At 36.4% G+C, this 21,229-nt stretch overlaps 1 protein-coding gene and 1 pseudogene across 2 annotated transcripts; one reads left to right on the forward strand and one right to left on the reverse strand.

Annotated features, from left to right (window-relative positions):
- The first annotated feature begins 1,547 nt into the window (after positions 1-1,547).
- On the forward strand, positions 1,548-11,334 carry LOC111299610 (calcium-transporting ATPase 3, endoplasmic reticulum-type-like). The gene is given in 28 exon segments (XM_089757727.1): positions 1,548-1,667; positions 2,058-2,108; positions 2,226-2,258; positions 3,458-3,479; positions 3,482-3,507; positions 3,510-3,602; positions 4,387-4,458; positions 4,890-4,935; positions 5,421-5,480; positions 5,588-5,668; positions 5,740-5,836; positions 6,298-6,403; positions 6,481-6,580; positions 6,771-6,796; positions 6,989-7,009; positions 7,112-7,204; positions 7,419-7,547; positions 7,664-7,840; positions 8,210-8,305; positions 9,002-9,098; positions 9,140-9,252; positions 9,291-9,429; positions 9,585-9,818; positions 9,903-10,035; positions 10,152-10,257; positions 10,372-10,425; positions 10,753-10,801; positions 10,998-11,334. Coding segments are annotated over 28 exon segments (2,355 nt in total). The 5' UTR covers positions 1,548-1,634; the 3' UTR covers positions 11,066-11,334.
- Positions 11,335-11,400: 66 nt separating this feature from the next.
- On the reverse strand, positions 11,401-20,522 carry LOC111277814 (serine carboxypeptidase-like 18; annotated as a pseudogene). Its single transcript, XR_016340822.1, has 12 exons — positions 20,429-20,522; positions 14,735-14,770; positions 13,943-14,045; positions 13,779-13,816; positions 13,420-13,521; positions 13,214-13,300; positions 12,931-13,089; positions 12,684-12,707; positions 12,494-12,610; positions 12,281-12,393; positions 12,125-12,170; positions 11,401-12,021 (listed from the first exon to the last, which is right to left on the reverse strand). The product of XR_016340822.1 is annotated as a serine carboxypeptidase-like 18 (transcript).
- Between the last annotated feature and the right edge of the window lie 707 nt (positions 20,523-21,229).

Raw genomic sequence — 21,229 nt, forward strand, 5'->3', positions numbered from 1 at the left:
ATAGTTTTCCACTTGATTGCATGGAAGACTTGAACTTTGGAATGCTGAGCTAAGAATCGCTGTTCAAATTTTAACACTGTCAGAAAGACCAGTTAGTCTTTATCCTTTTTTTTAACCTATTTGCCAGAATGAGGTAAACGCTTACATATGGGAAGCAATGAAAATAATACTAACATAGGAAACTTCATATTTAACCAAAAATAGATAAAAGGAAAAACAGAAAACCAGTAGGCTAACCACAGATAATAGCTGTGTTCCTTGGATGGACAGGTTGGCTCTGCGTTTTCCATTAATGGGGGGGGGGGGGGGGTACCCTTTAGCCCATTTGCGCCCACACAACCACACAGCCAACACAAAAATTGAAGAGAGTACAATGCCATTATAAAAGCATACCAATCCAGCAAATCCCAGACGGCAGCAAAAAATGACCCACCATTTTTCCACTTCTGCAATTGCCAGCTTAGCTTAACTAAGAGGTAGGGTTGGTAAATTTGTTAACCTATGCTTATTCCAGATTCAAAACAGACAAATATTGTTTCAGATGGAAGGAAACAAAAGGCAAGCTTTAGTTTCAACCAAAAGGGTCCCAAAGGCACTCTCATAGCTACTAACCAAGAATGTGATCCACGCATAATACTGGGTGCAATTATTTTTGTTTTGGTGGGTTTCCCTTCAAAATCTTTTCGTGAAGGTGTTTCCCAGGCCATCTTGAGAATGAGCAACCATATCTTGGAAAGGGACCTGGATCTCAGGAAAAGGACAAACACTTCCCCTCTTTGCCCTGTCAATCCTTCATTCTTGTCCCTTCTTAATTGGATAAAATAACATCACAGTATATTCACTTTCATGGTTAATTTCAACTACAAAACAGGATAAAACCATTGTCTTCACAGAAATTCAGAATATCCATTTAAGCTAAGCCCACCAACATCCTCTACAAGCTGGCAGAGAGAACTCTAACTGAACTTATTTAAAATTTTCGATTTTCACCCCTTTCGAATGACATAGACAGCTTGCAAATTAAGAAAAACGACTGAAATGAAACCCAAAAAAAAAAAAAAAGACCAATGAACGTTGAATCGTGAAGGTTCTGAAATATAATAAACCATAAAATAAATTAACAATATATTAAATTTAATACTAGTCTTTTAAAAAATCTACGAAAAAAAACTTTGTAACATTCAAATATTAAGAATTTTTTTTACCAAATATTTTTTTTAGGGACTAATAACTAAAGTATCTTATAATTTTTCATATTTATTTCTTCAAAGAGATTATCAGCAATTCATAAAATGGGTGGATTTTATGAAAATTTTTAAAAAATGAGGATTAGGCCAGCCCAATTATAAGAAGACAGCACAAAATACTGGGCCATGGGCCGTTTGTAAATGCAAATCCCGAATAGATTTTAAGTCCGTGATACCCATAATTAACTCGTAACGGAATCTGTTAATTTCGGAAGTCCAACTGTCATATAGTAAACGACTTTTAGTTACATTTACTTCGCTATTTAGAGCCAGGCATAACTTCTTTTTTTTTTTTTTTCTGTTGCTTAAGAACAAATTTTTTTGTTTGTAAGGACGAAACCGAACTGCTGTGAAGAAAACAGCAAAGCTTATTTTCATCTATCCTCAATGGAGAACGCTTACGCCAGATCTGTTCCGGAGGTTTTTCACATTTTCGTTTCTCTTTACATTTTTCATTCTAATAATTTAACTCTACTTACTAGATCTGCATTCTTGTTTCTTAACTCTTGCGTCAGTACTTTGATTATCAAGTTCGTTTTCCAGATCGAGATTTTTTAGTATTGAGTTCGATATGAGATTTTTGGAATTGCTTGATAATTTTGTTTCTTTAGGTTCTGGATTCCTTAGAGTATACTCGACGAAAGGTCTCAATAAATTTTTTACTAGTGTTGAACTTTTAACTGCATCGAACATATTTGCAAAAGTTGGATTTGGTGCGTCAACGATTAGTTCGTTTCTGAGATCGATATTTTCCAGTCTTGAGTTTCGTTTTGAGATTTTTGGAATTGATTGATAATTATGTTTCTTTAGGTTCTGGATTTCTTTGGGGTAGACTCGACAAAAGGTCTCACTGATTCTCAGGTAATTATTTTCTCATTTTGTATCCCACTTGGAATTCGTTTTTAGTTACTTTTTACATACTAGTGTTAAAACTGTTGTTGCTAAAATTTGATTTCGTCATGGCGTTTAAAAATTCAGGTTTCACAACATGCTAGGCTTTATGGTAAAAATTGTAAGTTATTATTATTATTAAATAAAATTATTATTCATTTTTCATTTGGATTTGGCGATATGTTAATGGTTGGAATGATTATGGACACTGTCATGATGCTTTTTTCAGGGGATATTTCCTTATAGTTGTTCATTTGCTTTAAAATTGCAGTAGTTTAATCAATAACAGCTATAATGTTTCATGAATGTCATGAAATTTGATATTTATTTCTCTTTTTATCCTCTTCTAATTTTTTTTTCCTTGTATGCATGTATATTGGTCTCCAGTCCTGCCTGAAGAAGAAAGTAAGTGCTTGCAAAACACCATCTCATCTCTCGTTTTGAGTTTATTTTTTCAAATTGCTTTAACAAATGCATTCATGCACCCTGATGCTTGCATATTGTATGTGGTTGTTGTTATGCATTCTTTTAAAATATAAATGTTAGTTACTTTGATCAGCTACTCTATATTTCTGTTGACTTTTGGGAGGTGATTGTTGCTATGCATTAATTTAAATGGTACCATTTTAACTACTCTAATTAGCTCTCTGTATTTCTGTCAACTCTTTCTTCATCAACCATTGCTTTGTGGTCTGCCTATTTTTCATTGCATTTAAAATCAAACTTCAGAAATTATGTTTTATGGAAAGCCTTTTGACATATATATGGTTTGTCTGAAGGTCTTTTATGCATTTAGAATTATCTTAAGTTCTTAACAATGAATCTCCTGTGAAATTGTGGCAATCTTGTCATAGATTGGTGCTCGACTCTTCTTTTTTTGAATCCTAAAATCTAAAAATCCAAGCTTGTAGCACATTTAGGAAAAAAGAGGCTAGCTGTGTCTCAAAATCCTGGTATTGCCGGACATTAAGCCTATTAAAAGGGTTAAATTGGAAATCTTTTGATCAGCTCCTCTATAATTTATTTTTGGCAAATTTTCTCCTTCTGCACGAAGAATAAGAGTAGCTGGTTTTAGTGAAAGTAGAATTGTCAAGAGGTTGCCTGAGGGAGTGGTTCCTGGAATCTACCTATCCCACAAGTTATTTCTGCCATTTCCAGTTAGTGATAGGGAACAAACAAGTATTTGCAATCCAATTTCTTGTCGTAAACTGGATATGTAATGATTCTCTCTAATTTTCTTTTTTTATGCTCCTGATCTTTTTCTGCATAGATAGTATTAAAATTTACTAAATTTTTTGTATTTCACATTGCTGAATATGGGGGCTCCATTTTGGAAATTGGTTTCAAGCAATTTGATGATTTGCTTGTTAAGAACTTAAGATACTAATTGCTGCGGCACTTGTTTCTTTCGTTTTGGCTCTGCTTAATGGAGAGACTGGCTTAACTGCATTCTTGGAGCCTTTTGTAAGATGATTATGCTTGGCTTTGATAAGCTTCTTTCTTGTTATCACTTTCCAAAACATGCAAATTCATTTTTTAATCTTTTATAAATTAAATGAACAGCTAAAATTCTAGTCTTTTTCAAGATATTATTGAGTGTTTTATTGTATGGCACTTATTGCAGCAGTTTTGTGCCCTTCTTGTGCAGTGGTCAAGTTTGACTAAAGCATATTTTGCTAAGGTGGCTATATGCTGGATTGATTAGGGCATGGTGTTGGACCAACTTACAATTGACTCTACAGAATGTTCTATATGTTTTTATATAATATATTTTGGGGAAGCACTAATTGCCCGATTTGTTAGCTCTTGGAGAAAGGAGTGTTAAATTTTAGGACTTTTAGTTAATTGTATTTGAAGAGGGGTTAATGGAGTTAATTACATAACCTTTAAATTAAAAATTGTGGCTACTTAGGAATGCATATTCATATTGAAAAAAGTGGCTACATTAGGCATGTAACTTGTTAACTAGAAAATATGGGTTGGTGTCATGGAGATTGGCAGCTCTACTTATACTGATCTAGTAGGTTATTTGGAGCCTCTTACTTGTCCAAGGAAATATGGACCTTAAATCTTTAACATTTATGGCCTATCTTCATATGTGGAATTTATTGGTGCCTGTAGTAATATCTGACCTTCTTACTCTTTTCTTGCCTGCTAATATGTGGATCTGTTTTAGAATGTGGGTCTAGCTTCTCCATGCTTTTATATCTTATTGTTTTAAATAATATACTGTTTATTTAATCTACAGGTTATCCTCCTGATATTGGCTGCCAATGCTGTAGGAGTGATTACGGAAACAAATGCTGAAAAGGCTCTTGAGGTATGTTTTGGAATCTCAATCTGAGGCCACTTGCACAAATTATTTTTTATCATAAAAATGATGCCTTCAACATTGAAAGGCTGGGGCAACAATCCTATTGTTGGTATAAGAGAGCACAAATGTAGAATGAGAGTTGAAACTTCAGTGAGGTGATACGATTCTGTATCTGTTCTGTGACATCTCCCCATCTTTACAAAATATCAACATCCTTCTTAGGCATAATCTCTGTCCTGTGATACATCTCCATCTTTCCAACAAATCGACCCCCTTCTTAGGCATAACCTATGAACGCTTCAAAATGTCTGGACCTTATATTTGCCACCACTGGGTGATATAAAAAATGATAATTTGCTGGTGCCTTATTCTTTTTGCACATAAATGCCAACACAGACTGATTCATTCTTATTTCTTTTATTATTATTTTATTGTAGGAGCTATGTGCCTACCAAGCTGATATTGCAACTGTGCTGCGCAATGGTAAATCAAATGATGATATGAGCACATCACTTGTACATGTTGGTTTTAGCGTCTTGTTATGATAAGCCAGTGGTCTAATTTGTTTATTTTATTTGTTAAATTATTATTTTTATCATAAGAAGAGTGAGTACTTATAAATAGTTTGATTTTATTTTTGGTTTTGCTTGTTTTATTGAACAATGTTATTCATAGCCTATTGCATTTCTGGATCTGGATCCTTGCTACTATACTTATGTTTTGAACCTGTTATATGTCAAAGTAATGGGTACAATCTGCATTTGTTGATGTTAGTTCCTGAGGATTGTTGGTTTAAGTTGAGCTCTTATATTTTTTGCACTGGACTTCTGTTTACTATGTTTGGTTAACTCATTTGTCTTCTGTTTTCTTTTCTTTTTCATTTCTCTGTGTATGGCTATCATCATAGTGATACTTGACTGAAAGGTCAGTTAAATTCATTGTTTTAACATTCAAAGTGGCTATTGCAGGTTGTTTTTCAATACTTCCTGCACCTGAGCTAGTTCCAGGAGACATAGTAGAAGTCAGTGGTAAGTTGGTCATCTATTCTAAATTTCAAAATCAGTTTGTCACTACATGTTTTAGTAAGATATTGAAAGAGTTGTCATTTTTGTCTTGCCTTATGTAAATTAAAAAGTGGGAAGCAAAATTCCAGCTGATATGAGAATGATTGAGGTGCTAAGTGATCAGTTATGCGTTGATCAAGCAATTCTTACGGGTACAAACCATTTTCTTAATTGTTGTATTATGGCTTCTAGTTACTATTTCTCATTTCAAGCTGATAATCAGGTCCATTGACTATGTCATTTGTTGAATACTGTGTTAAAACCTTTCATCATTTGAGTTTGGTGGTTTCAAGGAGAGTAATCCTAGATTCCAGTGATGAGTAGAGGAAGGCTAGGGCATTGTTTCTTTGTGCCAAATAATTAGTAGTCCAGTTCAAAAACTTTCTAATCTTACTGATTCCATTGTACTGGATTGTTTGATTACAATAGCTTTAAAAGCCCTTAGGTATTGATTGTGAAAATCTAGTGTAGTTGCTGCCTTTCACATTATATTGTGAGTGTGTCTACTTTTTGAAGTCCTTATATGGTTTTAGCCTTGTTGCATGGAGAGAGCAATTAACATTTGATTATTTTCTGGTTCATTTCTGCTTCAGATAAGAAACAAAAATTTCAATCAGATTTCTTGTTTGTAAAATATTTGAATATTTGTTTGGATAAGTAAGGCATTTGAAATTTTAAATGATATTCTTGAAAAATTATTCAAGTTCCAGTGAATTTCATCATCTGAATGTTTTTGGCTCCTATATGTGATTGATATTTGAATGGTTTTTATAATTTTTAGGGATGGTAATGTTTTTCCATTGAAATTTGATTATGCACATTTCTGTGCTCAGAATTATAAACTGCATTATCATACATATATGTTGATTAAAGTGAAAGATATTGGGGTTCACTAGTCATTTATATTTGCAAGGAGACTAGTACCTTTTTTTTGTTTACTCAGTAAATTGCTTGCGCTTTCAAGGTAATCTGTGGATTTCTCTTGTTGGATTCATCTTCTATATTGAAATGTGAAATAATGACTTTGTCAAGAGATTTGAGGGGAAGGGATATGGAGCTTGAATGTCTACCCATATCTAAATCCTTAAAAGCTGACTCATTTTTTAGTCCCATTGGACCAAAACACCCATAGTTTACTGTTGAATATTGGCGATAAGAAAGTGGAACTTACAAGAGGAAACTTTTATTTTTAGAGAGAGTGGAACTACAAGAACACTTATCATTCATCTCATCTCTTACTGATTCCAAATCTAGTCTTAGGAGGATTTCTGTCTCATGAAGTAATCTAAATTGTATAACAAAACTTACATATTTGGCATGAGCTAGGGCACAAGAAAATTGGAGCTGATATCTTAAACTGTTTTGGCTTTATCCTTAATTTAAGGGATCTATCTTAAGAAAACAATTGCTGGTGGATAAACAGGGTTCTTGCAGAATGCTTTTTCAAGTTTAATTGTTATTATATTTCATAGATATGCTATGTGTCTGTTGGTGTATGTGAAGTTAGATTTGCATATTATTCTTTCCTCTCTAATAATGCACGCCCAATGCTGCTATTTTTCCAATAAGTTTTTAACAACAGCAATTTTTATTAGGTTGCAATGACTGGTGATGGTGTCAATGATGCATCTGCACTTAAGAAAGCAGATATTGGAATTGCAATGGGATCTGGAACAGCAGCTGCAAAGGTATGCATATTTGGCTTCTCCTCAGGTTCATTTGATCTCATCTGTTCTTTCTCATCTTTTATGTGCTGTAGTTGGTCTAAAGTTACAATTTTATAAATTTGGCTAACTCGTACATGAAAACGACAATAAGTATTTAAGTTATGTAAAGGGTGTGTACATTTTACATTACTGCTTTTTTAATTCATAAATTCTTTTCACTCTAATGTTGTTGTAGTTGAGTGATTTCTCATTTTATCTGATACCTGTTCACTTAGATGTTACTGGAAGAGTAGTCCCCTTTGATTTAATATTTTCTTCATTCTTACTTTCTTTATCCTTTCAATTACAGAGTGCTTCAGATATGGTTTTAGTGGATGATAATTTTGCTACCATTGTGGCGTTATGTTTTTTATAGTTTGGTTCCATTTTCTTCTTGACATATATGTATTCTTCCTATTATTGTTTTAAAATACTTGCAAGCATTTACATGCATACGTACTCATAGAGGATATACAAATTGTTGAACTTTTCAAGTTGGGCAGGCTGTTGCAGAAGGAAGGGCTATATACAACAATACAAAGCATCTCTTCAAATATTGGTGAAGTAGTTTGTATTTTTGTGGCAGCTGTGCTAGGAATACCTGATACCCTTGCACCTGTGAGTATGTTGATTTGAAAATTATTCTTTCGATTTAGCATCTCATGTTGTTAAATAAGGGGTGGAAAAAGGAACTAAATTTTCTTTAGAACACTTTGTCATCTTCATTGATTAAAAAATCGACAATAATAAGCTCTTTATATCTTAGTGTTCCAAGAGCATTTATCCTGATATGGGCATTCTTTTTCATATCATTTGCATGATGTTATCATTACTTTCTTGATGGTTCATGACCAGGAATTACATTTTTTATTAAATGAAGACTGTCATTATTAACCTTTCTAAGATTTTCATTATCTTAGTTTGGTGATCCTAAATGGATAATACATTCAGATATTTTTATGTTTTTTTAATAATGTCCACGTCCAGCTACTATGGGTCAACTTGGTTATTGATGGAGTGCCTGCCACTGCCATTGGGTTTAATAAGCAGGACTCTGACGTGATGAAGATTAAACCTCGCAAGGTACTGCTTTTATCATTCATTATTTTCCAATACCTTCATGCTTCCTGGGAGAAAAGTTGAACCAAACCAATCAAGGTTTTCTTTAAAAATAAAACATGTAAAGGGGAGCCAAATTGTTAGAAATTTTATTGGATGCCCAAAAAAAAAAAAAGGGGATTGGTTGTTTGACTAACTTTTTTATTTTAATTTTGAAAAAATGTCACTTTATTAAGTATATTCTTTAGAAATTAATAATTTCTCTTTATATTTAACATCTATGTTATACATTGATACGAAATTTAACTTATTTAGATTTCTTGCTATTTTTCTTCTGTAATATATAATACATTTATAGAGAACTACATTGTTCTGTTTCAATTCAGGTCTGTCACTTTATTTAACTTTGGTGTGCGGGTTGGTTAAGCAGTGGTCACTGGCTGGCTGTTCTGCCGTTATTTGGTGATCGGAGGTATCTATAAATATAAGACTTCTTATTTCATCTATTACTAATAATTTGAAATGCTTTGTCACTTTTGGGGTATCTTCTGAACAACTTTCAAATTGCAATATCATGTTGCTTTGCTTCTTACATGCATTTGTTAACAACTAAATTTTGGGGATTATTATTAGTTTCTTACATCATTTGGATTTTGATTCTTTTTTTTATGAAGTAAAAATTTTTATTCATCCAATACAAGTGGGACTATGACCTGCTAGAAGGAATCAGATGCAATAAGCAGGAAACATAGTAACATCTTGTACAAGAATGCCCTCGTTGATCCCCCATTTTACATTTGGGCTGATTCAATTGACAGTATATTACTCTGTTTTTTATTTTTGTAAAATTTTCACTAGTAAGAAATGTTTTTCTGGCTGATGTACCTTATGTTGGCCTTGCCACTGTTGCGGGGTTCATATGGTGGTTTGCTTACTCGGAAACTGGTCCTACACTACCTTATGCTGAATTGGTAAGTTCCTACTTTCTTTAATGTTACTAATATGCAAGATTAGTGCTGAGTTTCTTGGCATGGACATCTCTTCTGATAGTGCTTTTGATGTTAATGAATTTGTTCCTTTGGACACTTCAAGGAACATATTGAAGAGTAAGCTGTTTCTTTCCTCCTTGCTTTCAGCCATGGTGTGCTGTTTGTTATATCTCCCACTGTTCTTGTGAAGAATTGTCTAAGATATATTCAATAGCAAACTGCAGTTAGATTGGTTAACTAACTAAAATGTGGTGAATAAATCTTTGGAAACATTTGTGTTTGGTGCATGAACTTTCATAACTTGAAAGTGATAGGGTCTTTATGGGATATTCTGAGGGTGGTTTATACATTCAAGTTTTTCCCCTTTAAATTATATTTTGCATGTATACATACATATCTTTTGGACAATATTGCGTCGTATTCAGATCTTAAAATTCAGCATCATAAATATGAAGCACTCACTTTGTGGGGCAAAAAGCCTTGGTCTGCACTGTTAGCTTTTAGATTTGTGATCATAGGCTTATTAAATCTATCTCCTATGTTTACATGTCTTTATATATTTCTTTCATGATACCTGATAACTTTGTTTGTTTGATACCTGATAACTTTATTTGTTTCAGATGAATTTTGATCATGTTCAACAAGAGAGACGACTTATCCATGCAGTATCTTTGAGGATCGGCATCCATCGACAGTGTCCTTGACTGTGCTTGTCGTTGAGATGTTTAATGCTTTGAATAACCTCAGTGAAAACCAATCACTTTTGTGAGTATCATCTTTTTTCCTTCACTGGTATTTAACTAGGAAACTCAAGGGGGAAAAAGAAAAAAGAAAGAAAAAAGTTTTTGCTCTAAACTTTTTCCAAATCTGCTTTATTTTAGGGTTATTCCTCCTTGGAGTAATTTGTGGCTGGTTGCTTCAATAATCATAACAATGCTTCTTCACATACTATTTTTGTGTGTTCCCCCTCTATCTACACTCTTTTCTGTAAGTTGTTTTCTCCTTCTACTATTCACCTTTATGTTCAATTCATTATTACCTTATTTTCTATTCTTTGAGAAAATTAATTTAATGGCATGGGATTTTTTTTTTTTTTCATAGGTTACACCTTTGTCTTGGGATGAGTGTACAGTTATCCCGTATCTTTCTTTCCCTGTAAGGTCTTAGTAGCATAGCCCTTCTAAAGGGTAAATTTATTGTAATGTGATATTGTTTTTATATTTAATTGATGGCGTTGTCTTGTCAGTGATAATGTTGTATATATTTCTTTTCACGTCACAATTATCTAATTGTCTGCGTCAATCTTTATCTTGACCTTTAACTTTGTGGAAACAACTTCATGCTAAAGAAGTATGGTTCCACCATTGCTGCATGTACTATTTGGTTGGTGTTAGAAATAATAACTTTCCTCCAAATTATCGGTTTTACTTCACCAGGATATGATTTATTTTGCTTAGTTCTACCAATCTCTATCTGCTGCAGGTTATAATTATTGACGAGGTGCTAAAGTTCTTCTCAAGAAATTCCCATGGTAATGCTCACTGTTTCTTTGGCAATATCTCTTGACCTAATTTACAATGATCTAGCGTCCTGAATCTGTGGAGAACGTCTTTATTGCATTGTTCTATCTTAATTCAGATCAAGTTTAAAAGAAGTGCTGTCACCACAAAATGTTTATATTTTGGTACTTTTTCTGCACAATCTCTGATTATTCGATTTTGCTTTAGGTATAAGGTTCAATTTTAGATTCAGGAGATTTGATGCCCTTCCTAAAAAGGAACTGCGAGACAAGTAATAATGCTGCTTTGTGGAACCCTTGTTTTGTACATATGAAATGGAGGATAACTCTCACAAGTTCTGAAAGTGGGATCTTTGAATTTTTTCCCCCCAATGATGTGGTTTTAGAAAGGAGTAATTTGGGGGCTTTACACTTTAATGATGAGTCTATGCATTGAATGGTTTTAGAAAGGAAGATGCCTTAATGTTTTTTCATACTTCACTAGTGGTTGTAACATTATTATAGTTATTAATTTATTTGTTAATACTAGAAATAAGTCCCTTAAATATGGTGCCTTAACTGACATTTCAAGTTACTGGACATTTTTTAGAAAAAAAAAAAAAATTTGCTGGTAACAACCACATGAATTTACTCTTAATTTCTAAACTGAATCGATTTTGTTTTTTTCTTACAAACAAATGCAAGAAAAGTGTAACACGAGGGCTTTGGGGATAATATTAATCTCATTTAAGCACGCTTTAACTGTGAAGCTCTCGAAGATCATTTTTGATAAGATCCCAATCATGCACGTTCATCTTGACCTAATGTTCTTGTTAGTAGTCCCTTAAAACAAATATATAAAAAACATGATATATTGCTAGTAGTCCATTCAAATCAATCAAAGGAGTATTGAGGATCCAAAGAATTCTGCCTTCATCCTTTCTATTTCTTTTCATGTTCATTAGTGATTCTGTGTTTGTCTCTGCCAGAATCTGATTGATCTAAAATCCTTGAAATGTGCCCTTTCCTTAATTTTTCAATTTTATTAACTACAAATGATTCTTAGTTTCAAGCTTTGCATCCTTTTGCCGAATTACAAGACTTTAATATGAATTCAAAAGGACCACAGCTCACATGAGTCTTCCAAGTTGGAAGTGTGATGAACTGACTTAAAAAGGCTCACGAGATATCCACCGTTTAGACATGGCAAAACATTCTGCGGGTTTGTACTCGGAAGCTGTATGCCCTCCACCCTGCCAGTAAGCAACCAAAAATGAACAGGGAATCAAAAAAGCCTGTAACCAAATTGTCACTAAAAGAATGAAAAAAGGGTATAAATATGCGATTTTTCCTTGCCTTAATAGTGGCAAAAGTCATTTGATTGGCGTAAGTCCTCGTGTATCTACAAATTTCAGGTTTTCAGTACTCCAATTTAGTTTTATTAAGCTCCTTTGAAAGAGTAAGATCCTTGTTTAAAAGACATGGGAATAAACTCTGAGTCTACATACTGACCATGCTACTTGGTCTTGCAGCATCCATGGCCGCCAATCATCAACAACGGGATAGTTCAGAGATTTTATCCATGCTTCAGTTGCCAAGTAGAGCACCATCATGCATGGTCACCACTATATCCAAGCCAAAAATAGAAAAAAAAAAACCATCCTTCAACTATGCATAATCATGGTTTTTGAATCGAGTAAATGCATAAAATAGTCACCATCTCACCTGTAGATTAGACTACGGTAGCCTCTGGCACTAAGGTTTACATGATACCAAAAACTGTTTGAAAGATTACGTGTAACCTAATCCAAAAGAACACCGCCTCCATTGTCCTATGCTTCCCTGGAGAAGGCAAGATTTGCTTCTTCAATTCTCTTGCCGTTTTCATCCCATTTTAATTTTTAAACAACTATACCTTATGTTGATTGCTTTCTGGACACTGGCATCATTAGCCCAATTAGAAGAAAGCAAATATGAATAAGTCTGTGGCCAAAGAAAATAAGTCAGAGTGCAGGAAATGGTCAATTCAAAGTACCTACTACCAATTTATCTTACAGATTGTTGCTATTAGTTATTTTTTATGATATTTTTACCATGATTTTGTTTTGGCATTTTAGATTACGTACTTAATGTGCATTTGAGAGGGGAGAATATGGAATTACACAACAACCAATTGTAGGAAATGTTAGTGGTTCAGGATCAAGGAGCTCTTTATGGTGTTCATCAAGATACCGCCTTCTAGCTGACACTTCCTGTGGCTTTGGAGATGCAAAGCTGCATAAAGGTTCCAGAATATGTGCAGCTTCAATTCTTGAAGTACACTGTAATCGTGGTTTGTAATTCAAGGATCAACAAAAAAAAAAATTAGAGAGATTGATAACAGTAATGAGGAAATTTGTATTTCAAATGAAGAAAAAAAAAACCCTGAGAGAGATAGCTGCATACCTTTGTGAAATACTGAAAATCTTTCTGACACTCCACGTTACTGGGATTGATGTTTTGATACTCTCCAGCACAACTTCTCTTCAATGACTGGAAAAGAAAGTCGACTGATTGTTTAATGGAAAATTTTGAAACTTCTCTCTTTCTTGTGACTTGTCAGTTTTGACCAATTATCAGAGCAATGATTTAAAGGAAGACAAATAAATTACATCATAGAGTTCATCAGAAATCAGCGCCGTTAGATGAGCAAATGGGATCTGGGAGTTGGCTTCTAGACTAGGTATTGTGCTAGGGTTCCCGAGTATGTATCCCTGAAGGCACTCAGAAATCAGAATCAACTAGTTGATTAGCAACACACTGGAAGCATGCACTAAAATTTATGTTGTTAGTGAAAGCTCATTATTCTGAACAACCTCAAATGGGCATTTCTACTTTCTAGAAGAAGTCACCTTTTCCAGTGGTTCATGAACTCACCCTTTCTCCATTTTTAGTCATTGAAATCTATTCTATTTCCTAAGAATTGGTTTTCCTTTTCAAAATTAAAAGACAAAGAAATGAAATTACAAACCTGGAGATTGATCAGTGGACTGAAACCTTCTTCATTTCCTGCAAGGTTATGAACTTTATAATTACAAAGCGGGGGATTCATCATTATTAGTGGAAATTGCTACATTTTTTATCCATCAGTAGAGGATTTCCGTACTAATATCATACTATCCTTTTAGTTTTTACCATCTAATATCTCTTGAACGAGCACTGGAATAGTAATGCCAGAGTATGAGTCCCCACCAATGTAGATTGGAGTTGAGAGGAATTCTGGATGATCCATCAGCCACTACAAAATAACAAAAATACTAGAACATGGCTTCAATGTAAAAAAAAAGAACAAGCAACTTTTAAATTCTTTCCAAATAAAACATTCTGAACTTGAAATTTTGCTTAAAAGGTGTTGCTGCACTTTCTGGAGAAATTGGTGGAGCTGGTGAGCTTGTTTGATGTCACTTGTCTGAGACGCAAGCCGATTTCTTGCATAGGAGAATCCAGTGCCTACTGGTGAATCTATAAATATGATGTTGGAGGTCTGAAAATAATTGACCATTGTCCATCTTGATTATAAAATTAAGAAGAAGAATAGAAAAAAGAAGTAATCTTCTGATTTGTTCCTCTAATAACATAACCACCTTTGTCCATGAGTATGGATTCAATACCAATGTAGGCAAGGTTCCATTGTATTCCACAACATTGAAATTCAGTGGACCTGCAATATATACAGACAAATGCCTTGGATCTAAGTGGTTAATTTTGATTTTGATGATTGATTATGATTTGCAGACAAATTTATGAAAAGTTTCTATTGACAAACACAATTCAAGGCCGCTTTTGAGGAAATCAAATCTGAAAGAACACCAAATTCAGTTGATAACATCTTATTGGCATCACATGAAAGAAGTCTCCCTTCCCTTTAAGCAAAAGAAGTATAGAACTACTAGACTGAATGCTACTAGGGAATTTGGCCTGTCTTACCAATTTCATAAACAAGGCCTGAAATGCCAGAGCAGCCAAGGTGTCATAAGCCAACCTTGTATAGGGCCATGACCGGGGCTTAGGTTATCATGAGCCATCCATGTATAAGGTCATGGCCGGATAGATCTCTTGTGCTAGGAAAAGTATCCCTATTTCAAATATTGTAATGGTTAGTAGTAGCATAGCTCTAAAATCTCTAAGGCTTTTTAGGAGGGTGAGCGGGTAGCATACTGTTGAGTTGTCTCACCGGTCGCGATATGGGCCTAGGCCATCCGTCAAGGGCTGCCCCCCTGGCCCTGGCGATGGTGGGAAGTCCCAATGTAACATCCTCGATTTTAATGAAATTCACCTCGATTCTAATGTCCCGATTGTTGCCTTGATGTATTTTTCTTTGTCGATATGAATGTGCTTTCTTGTGTGTGTGCTTAAGATTGATCGCGATATGAATGTGTCTTATTGCGTATGCTAGGGACTAACTGTGGCTAATAGTTATTTGTTCAGATATCGAACTATTGAGGGCTGACTTGGGTGGAAGCGTCCATTCAAGTGCCGCACGGGTTATTGCTTGTTGAGAGAAAGCCTAGTCCATGACACGTGGTATCAGAGCACGGTTGAGAAATGCTAGAAAATGAAAGAGATGGCCACAAGTGGTAGACCCAATTATCAACAGAGAATTAAGGAACTTGAGGCCGCGGTGATCGCAGTGAAAACTCACATGGTGATTAAAGATCGAATGAGAGAGATCGAGATAACCCAACGGAAGTTGTCCGATACTCTCCACAACATGAGCGAGGAGGCTAGAGATGCCTTGAATATTCTCCAAAAAGAGTTTGAGGAGCTCAAAGCACAGGTGAGCATCTTACAAATGGCTGTGGCCAGATCGGGTTCGAGTTCAACAAAAAGGGAAAAAAGGGCCAAGGTGCCAAAACTCGATGCTATGAAGGGGCAAGGGATGCTAAGGAGCTTGAAAACTTTTTGTTTGACATGGAGCATTACTTTTGAGCTGTACACACAGATTCAGAGAAAGACAATGTAGCAATGACATCGATGTACCTCACATAGGATGCCAAGCTATGGTGGCGCTCCAAGTTTGTCAATGACGAGTGTCCGATTAAGACTTGGACGGACTTGAAACAAGAACTGAAAAACCAGTTTTTTCCTGAGAATGTGGAGTATATGGCCCGAAGGAGACTTCGAGAATTGGTACAAACAGGAACAGTGCGAGAGTTTGTAAGGAGTTTTTCTTCCCTAATATTGGATATTTAAGACATGTCCGAAAAGGATAAGATGTTTTATTTTCTTGAGGGCCTCAAACCTTGGGCTTGGATAAAACTACAAAGATAAAAAGTGCAAGACGTGGCCACGGCCATGGCTGTAGCTGAACGTCTCCACGATTATAATGATGGCTCCTCAAAACGGAAAAATCCTCCATCAGTTGGTAGTAGCTTCAACTTTGGGAGTGGGGGAAAGATGACTAGGTTGGATCGACCCTTCAGTGAGGGATCAGACAAGAGGTCCTTTGGTTGAGATAGCACCTAACCCAAGATAAGCAACGCAGTGATTTTTAAGCTTAGGCAACCGCTAGCTTGCTTCTTCTATAAGAGACAGCATCGGGTGGTCGAATGCCCACACAGAGGAGCCCTTAATGCCTTTAAAGCCTCGTCTCAAGAGTTCGTAAAAGTGTCAGAGAGCGTTGAAGAAGTTAAAAAGGAACCAGCCATGATGGGTTCAATAAGGTTCCTTAATGCCCTTCACACCCAACTGAACATAATAAAGAAAGAGTAGAGTAGAGGCCTGATATATGTGAACTTAATGATCAATGAGAAGGCCACCAAGGTCATGGTAGATATAGATGCAACCGATACCTTCATCACACCAAAAGAAGCAAAAAGGTGTGGTCTCTAAGTTAGCAAGGACTGTGAACAAATGAAGACGATCAATTCGCCAGCCTTTATGATCAATAAAAGCTCCAAGAATGTGACAACTAAATTGGGGCTATGAGAAAGAAAGGTAGACTTTACAGTTTCACCCATAGATGACTTTGATGTTGTTCTCGGATTAGATTTCATGATGTTGACTCAGGTGATCCCTATCCCTACTGCTAGTTGCTTATTGTTCTTAGGGGAACACCCATGTGTGGTGCCGATTATTATCCTGCCAAAGAGTGGGAAGAAAATGATTTTAACTTTACAGTTCAAGAAAAGGGTAAAGAGAGGAGAACCCTCATTTGTGGCCATGTCGATCTATGAAGAAGGGTCGAAAGTGGAACTGATACCCAATGACGTGAAAAAAATGTTGAAAGAATTTGAAAAGGTGATGCCAGATATGTTGACTAAGGTTCTACCTCCTCGACAAGCAGTGGACCATGAAATTGAGTTCCTCCCAGGAATGAAACCCCCTACTAGAGCCCTTTATCGCATGGCCCCGCTAGAGTTGGTCGAACTAAGAAAATAGTTAGATAAGCTTCTACAAGTCGGGTTCATCAGACCATCAAAGGCTCCTTTCGGAACGCCAGTGCTATTTCAGAAGAAGCATGATAAAAGTTTACGATTATGTATTGACTACAGGGCCTTGAACAAAGTCACCGTGAGAAACAAATATCTCATCCCTCTTATAGCAGATTTGTTTGATCAATTGAACCGGACCAAGTACTTTTCTAAATTGGACTTGAGATCTGGCTACCATCAGGTCAGAATCGTTGAGGGAGATAAGCCAAAAACCACTTGTGTAACACGGTATGGTACATTTGAATTTCTTATTATGCCTTTTGGATTGACCAATTCTCTTGCCACATTTTGTACATTGATGAATCAGGTGTTTCATGACTATTTAGATAAATTTGTAGTTATCTATATAGATGACATAATGGTATATAGCTCCATTCTGGAAGAACATCAAGAACACCTGCATCAAGTGCTTCGAAGGTTACATGACCACCAGTTATACGTGAAAAGAGAGAAGTGTGTATTTGTTCAGACCTAAATGTATTTTCTCGGTCACATTGTCGAACGTGGTCACATTCGAATGGACATGAAAAAGGTTAGGACCATTAATGAGTGGACAACATCGAAAAATGTTAGTGAGCTCCGCTCATTTTTGGGACTAGCCAACTATTATAGAAGGTTTATGGAAGGGTATTCTCATAAGACCACGGCCCTCATGGAGCTATTGAAGAAGGAGCATAAATAGTGTTAGACAAGTGAGTGCCAAGAGGCCTTTGAGGGATTGAAGAATGCTATTATGAAGGATCCTATTTTAGCTCTCCCTGATATTGAAAAGCCTTTTGAAGTTCAGAAGGATGCATCTGATTTCGTTGTTGGAGGAGTGTTTTTATAACAACATCACCCGATAGCATTTGAAAGTAGGAAGCTAAGCAAAGCTAAGAGAAAATATGTGGCACAGAAAAAAGAGCTCATGGCAGTAGTTCACTGCTTGAGGGCTTGGCGACATTATTTGTTGGGTTCACACTTTGTCGTGAAGACAGACAATGCGGTCGTTAGCCATTTCTTCACCCAACCAAGGCTCACAGTGAAACAAGCTAGATGACAAGAATTTTTAATGGAGTTTGACTTTTGTTTTGAGCACACCATTGGAAAGATCAATCAAGTGGCCGATGCATTGAGCAGGTGAACAGAGTTAGTGGCTCTTAGAAGAATTACCCCAATGGCAGCTAGCAGAGCCATGATAGAAATTCATAAGTTGATTGAAGATCATTTAGGGAAGAACCTGCAGGCCAGTGCCATCCTGAAGCTAATGGAAGAGGGGAAGTCCAAGTACTTCTGACAAAAAAATGGGGTCTTGTAGACCAAGGGGTCTCGATTGTTTGTGCCAAGAGCAGGAGGTCTGAGACAGATGCTGATGAGGGAATCTCATAACACACCCTAGGTCGGACATCCGGGCTGGCAACGCACTTTGGCGTTATTGAAACAGGGATACTATTAGCCTCATATGCGACAAGATGTGATAGACTATACAAAGACCTGTCTCATTTGCCTACAAGACAAAGTTGAAAAGAAAAAACCTACAGGCATGCTTGAACCACTATCGGTACCCACCAAATCGTGAGAAAGCATCTCTCTCGATTTCATTTCGAGCCTACTCAAGGTTGGTGATCTTGGAGCTATTTTGGTAGTGATTGACCAGTTCTCTAAGTACGCCACATTCGTTCCTGCTCACAAGTATTATACAGCGGAAGACATAGCTCGACATTGTTTAAACATGTGGTCAAATACTGGGGCCTCCCTCAAAACATTGTCAGCGATAGAGATCCGAGATTCACGGGATCTTTCTAGAGAAAACTTTTCAAGATATTAGAGTCTCAACTTAACATCTCTTCAAGCTACCACCCTCAAACCTACGGTCAAACGAAACGGTTCAATGGATTACTAGAGGAATACTTAAGGCACTTTGTTCAAGCTAATCAAAAGAACTGGCCTTCGTTATTGGACGTTGCTCAACTTTGCTTTAATTCCAACAAAAGCTCTTCCATTAACAAGAGCCCATTTGAGGTGGTCACCGAATAATTATCAAGGTTACCCCACATTTTCTTGAAACAATATGAAGGGAAGAATCCGAGAGCCTTCAACCTCGATAAGAAGTGGAAACAAAACACGGAGATTGCATAAGCCTACATGGAGAAAGCATCGAAGCAAATGAAAAAATGGGCAGACAAAGGTCGCAGGGCTCAACAATTCCAAGTTGGTGATTTAGTCCTTGTTCGACTAGTCCCTGAACAAACCAGATTCTTGAGAAAGAGAGATCATAGACTGGTGCACAAATATGAGGGTCCAGTGAAGATCCTTTCCCAATCAACCCACCAAAGTGGATGAAGGTGCACCCAATATTTCATGTGAGCAACCTAAAACCTTTCCATGCAGATCCTACAGATGCTAGCCGAAGGGAGCCAACTAGAGCCACCATCACCATAAAGCCACCCTCAGAGCGTCGAGTCGAAAAGATCTTAGTCGATAGGGAAACCAAGATATCTCGAAGACTAGTTCGTGAATACTTAGTGAAGTGAGAGGGATTAGAACTAGAAAAAACCAGCTGGGAAATAAAACATGACCTCCGGAGATTCAAAAAGAAGATTGAAGAATTTCAAGTCAGCAAGTCGACGAGGACGTCGATAGAATAGGTGGGGGAGGATGTCATGAGTCAACCTTATATAGGGCCATGATCGGGGCTTAGGTTGTCATGAGCCACCCATGTATAGGGCCATGGCCGGGTAGATCTCTTGTGCTAGGAAAAGTGTCCCCATTTCAAACATTGTGATGGTTAGTGATAGTATAGCTCTAAAATCTCTAAGGCTCTTTAAGGGGTGAGCGAGCAGCGTACTATTGAGCTGTCTCATTGGTCGCGATACGGGCTTAGGCCATCCGTCAAAGGCTACCCCTCTGGCCCTGACGATGGTGGGAAGTCCCGATGTAACATCCTCGATTTTAATGAAATTCACCTCGATTCTAATGTCCCGATTGTTGCTTTGATGTGTTTTTCTTTGTCGATGTGAATGTGCTTTCTTATGTGTGTGCTTGAGATTGATCTCGATATGAATATGCCTTATTGCGTATGCTAGGGACTAACTGTGACTAATGGTTATTTGTTCAGATATCGAACTATTAAGGGCTGATTTGAGTGAAAGCGTCCATTCAAGTGCTGTACTAACTATTTTGTTGAGAGAAAGCTTAATCCGTGATGCAGGGCCACCAGTTAGCCAAAGCAGGAGAGGGTCCTCTTCCGGATTTCTCTTATACTCTACCGAGTAGTAAAAGAGCTGGACATCATCTGATTCACCCACACCCACGTACCTGACAGTATATAACATCATGAACCTGCAAACCAAGAGGGTAACACACAAAGTATAGCATACAACCAACCAACTTTATAAACTCACCCAGTTTCAAGTTTAAAAGGCAGAGGCCCTACAAATCCAGGAAGAAACTTAACCAATGAATAAGACGCAGCAAGCTGTGAAGCATGAACCTTTAAAAGAAAGAACAAAAGGAGTTCTACAATTTTATCTGATCTTGCCATTCACAAGCACAAAAGTAAAGGATTTGAGGAAGTAAAACCACCCGTTTAGCCTTTTCTGGAATGATAGCTTGAATGATTATGATAACAAGGTTTACAACATACTAAAAGATAGCTTTGATTGCACATTCTGCTCTGCAGACCAGCTTAGTAAATTCTTAAGTTACAGCTGCAGAGATCTCCATCTGAGTTGCTGTAATATTATTTTGGCCAAGAGTTGTGGTAATTAACTCATTATTGAAGCTGTCCTCTTATCCATCAATATTTCCTCTTTGAACTTTGGTGCATGGTAGCATGGACGTTTTCCACAGTTCTTTCTTACAAGCAATTTTTATGTGCCACATTTAGATTTGGATAATGTTTGGTTGCACAGAAAAGTGTGAGATGAGAAAATGCAAAGAAAGGGACAAAAATGGAATGGAGAAAATTGTGAAATTGTGAAACTTAAATGAACTGGATTTGACTTTT

Source organism: Durio zibethinus, chromosome 3 (assembly GCF_047325235.1).
Source record: "Durio zibethinus cultivar Kanyao isolate XHJ-2024 chromosome 3, ASM4732523v1, whole genome shotgun sequence".
Lineage (NCBI taxonomy): Eukaryota > Viridiplantae > Streptophyta > Magnoliopsida > Malvales > Malvaceae > Durio > Durio zibethinus.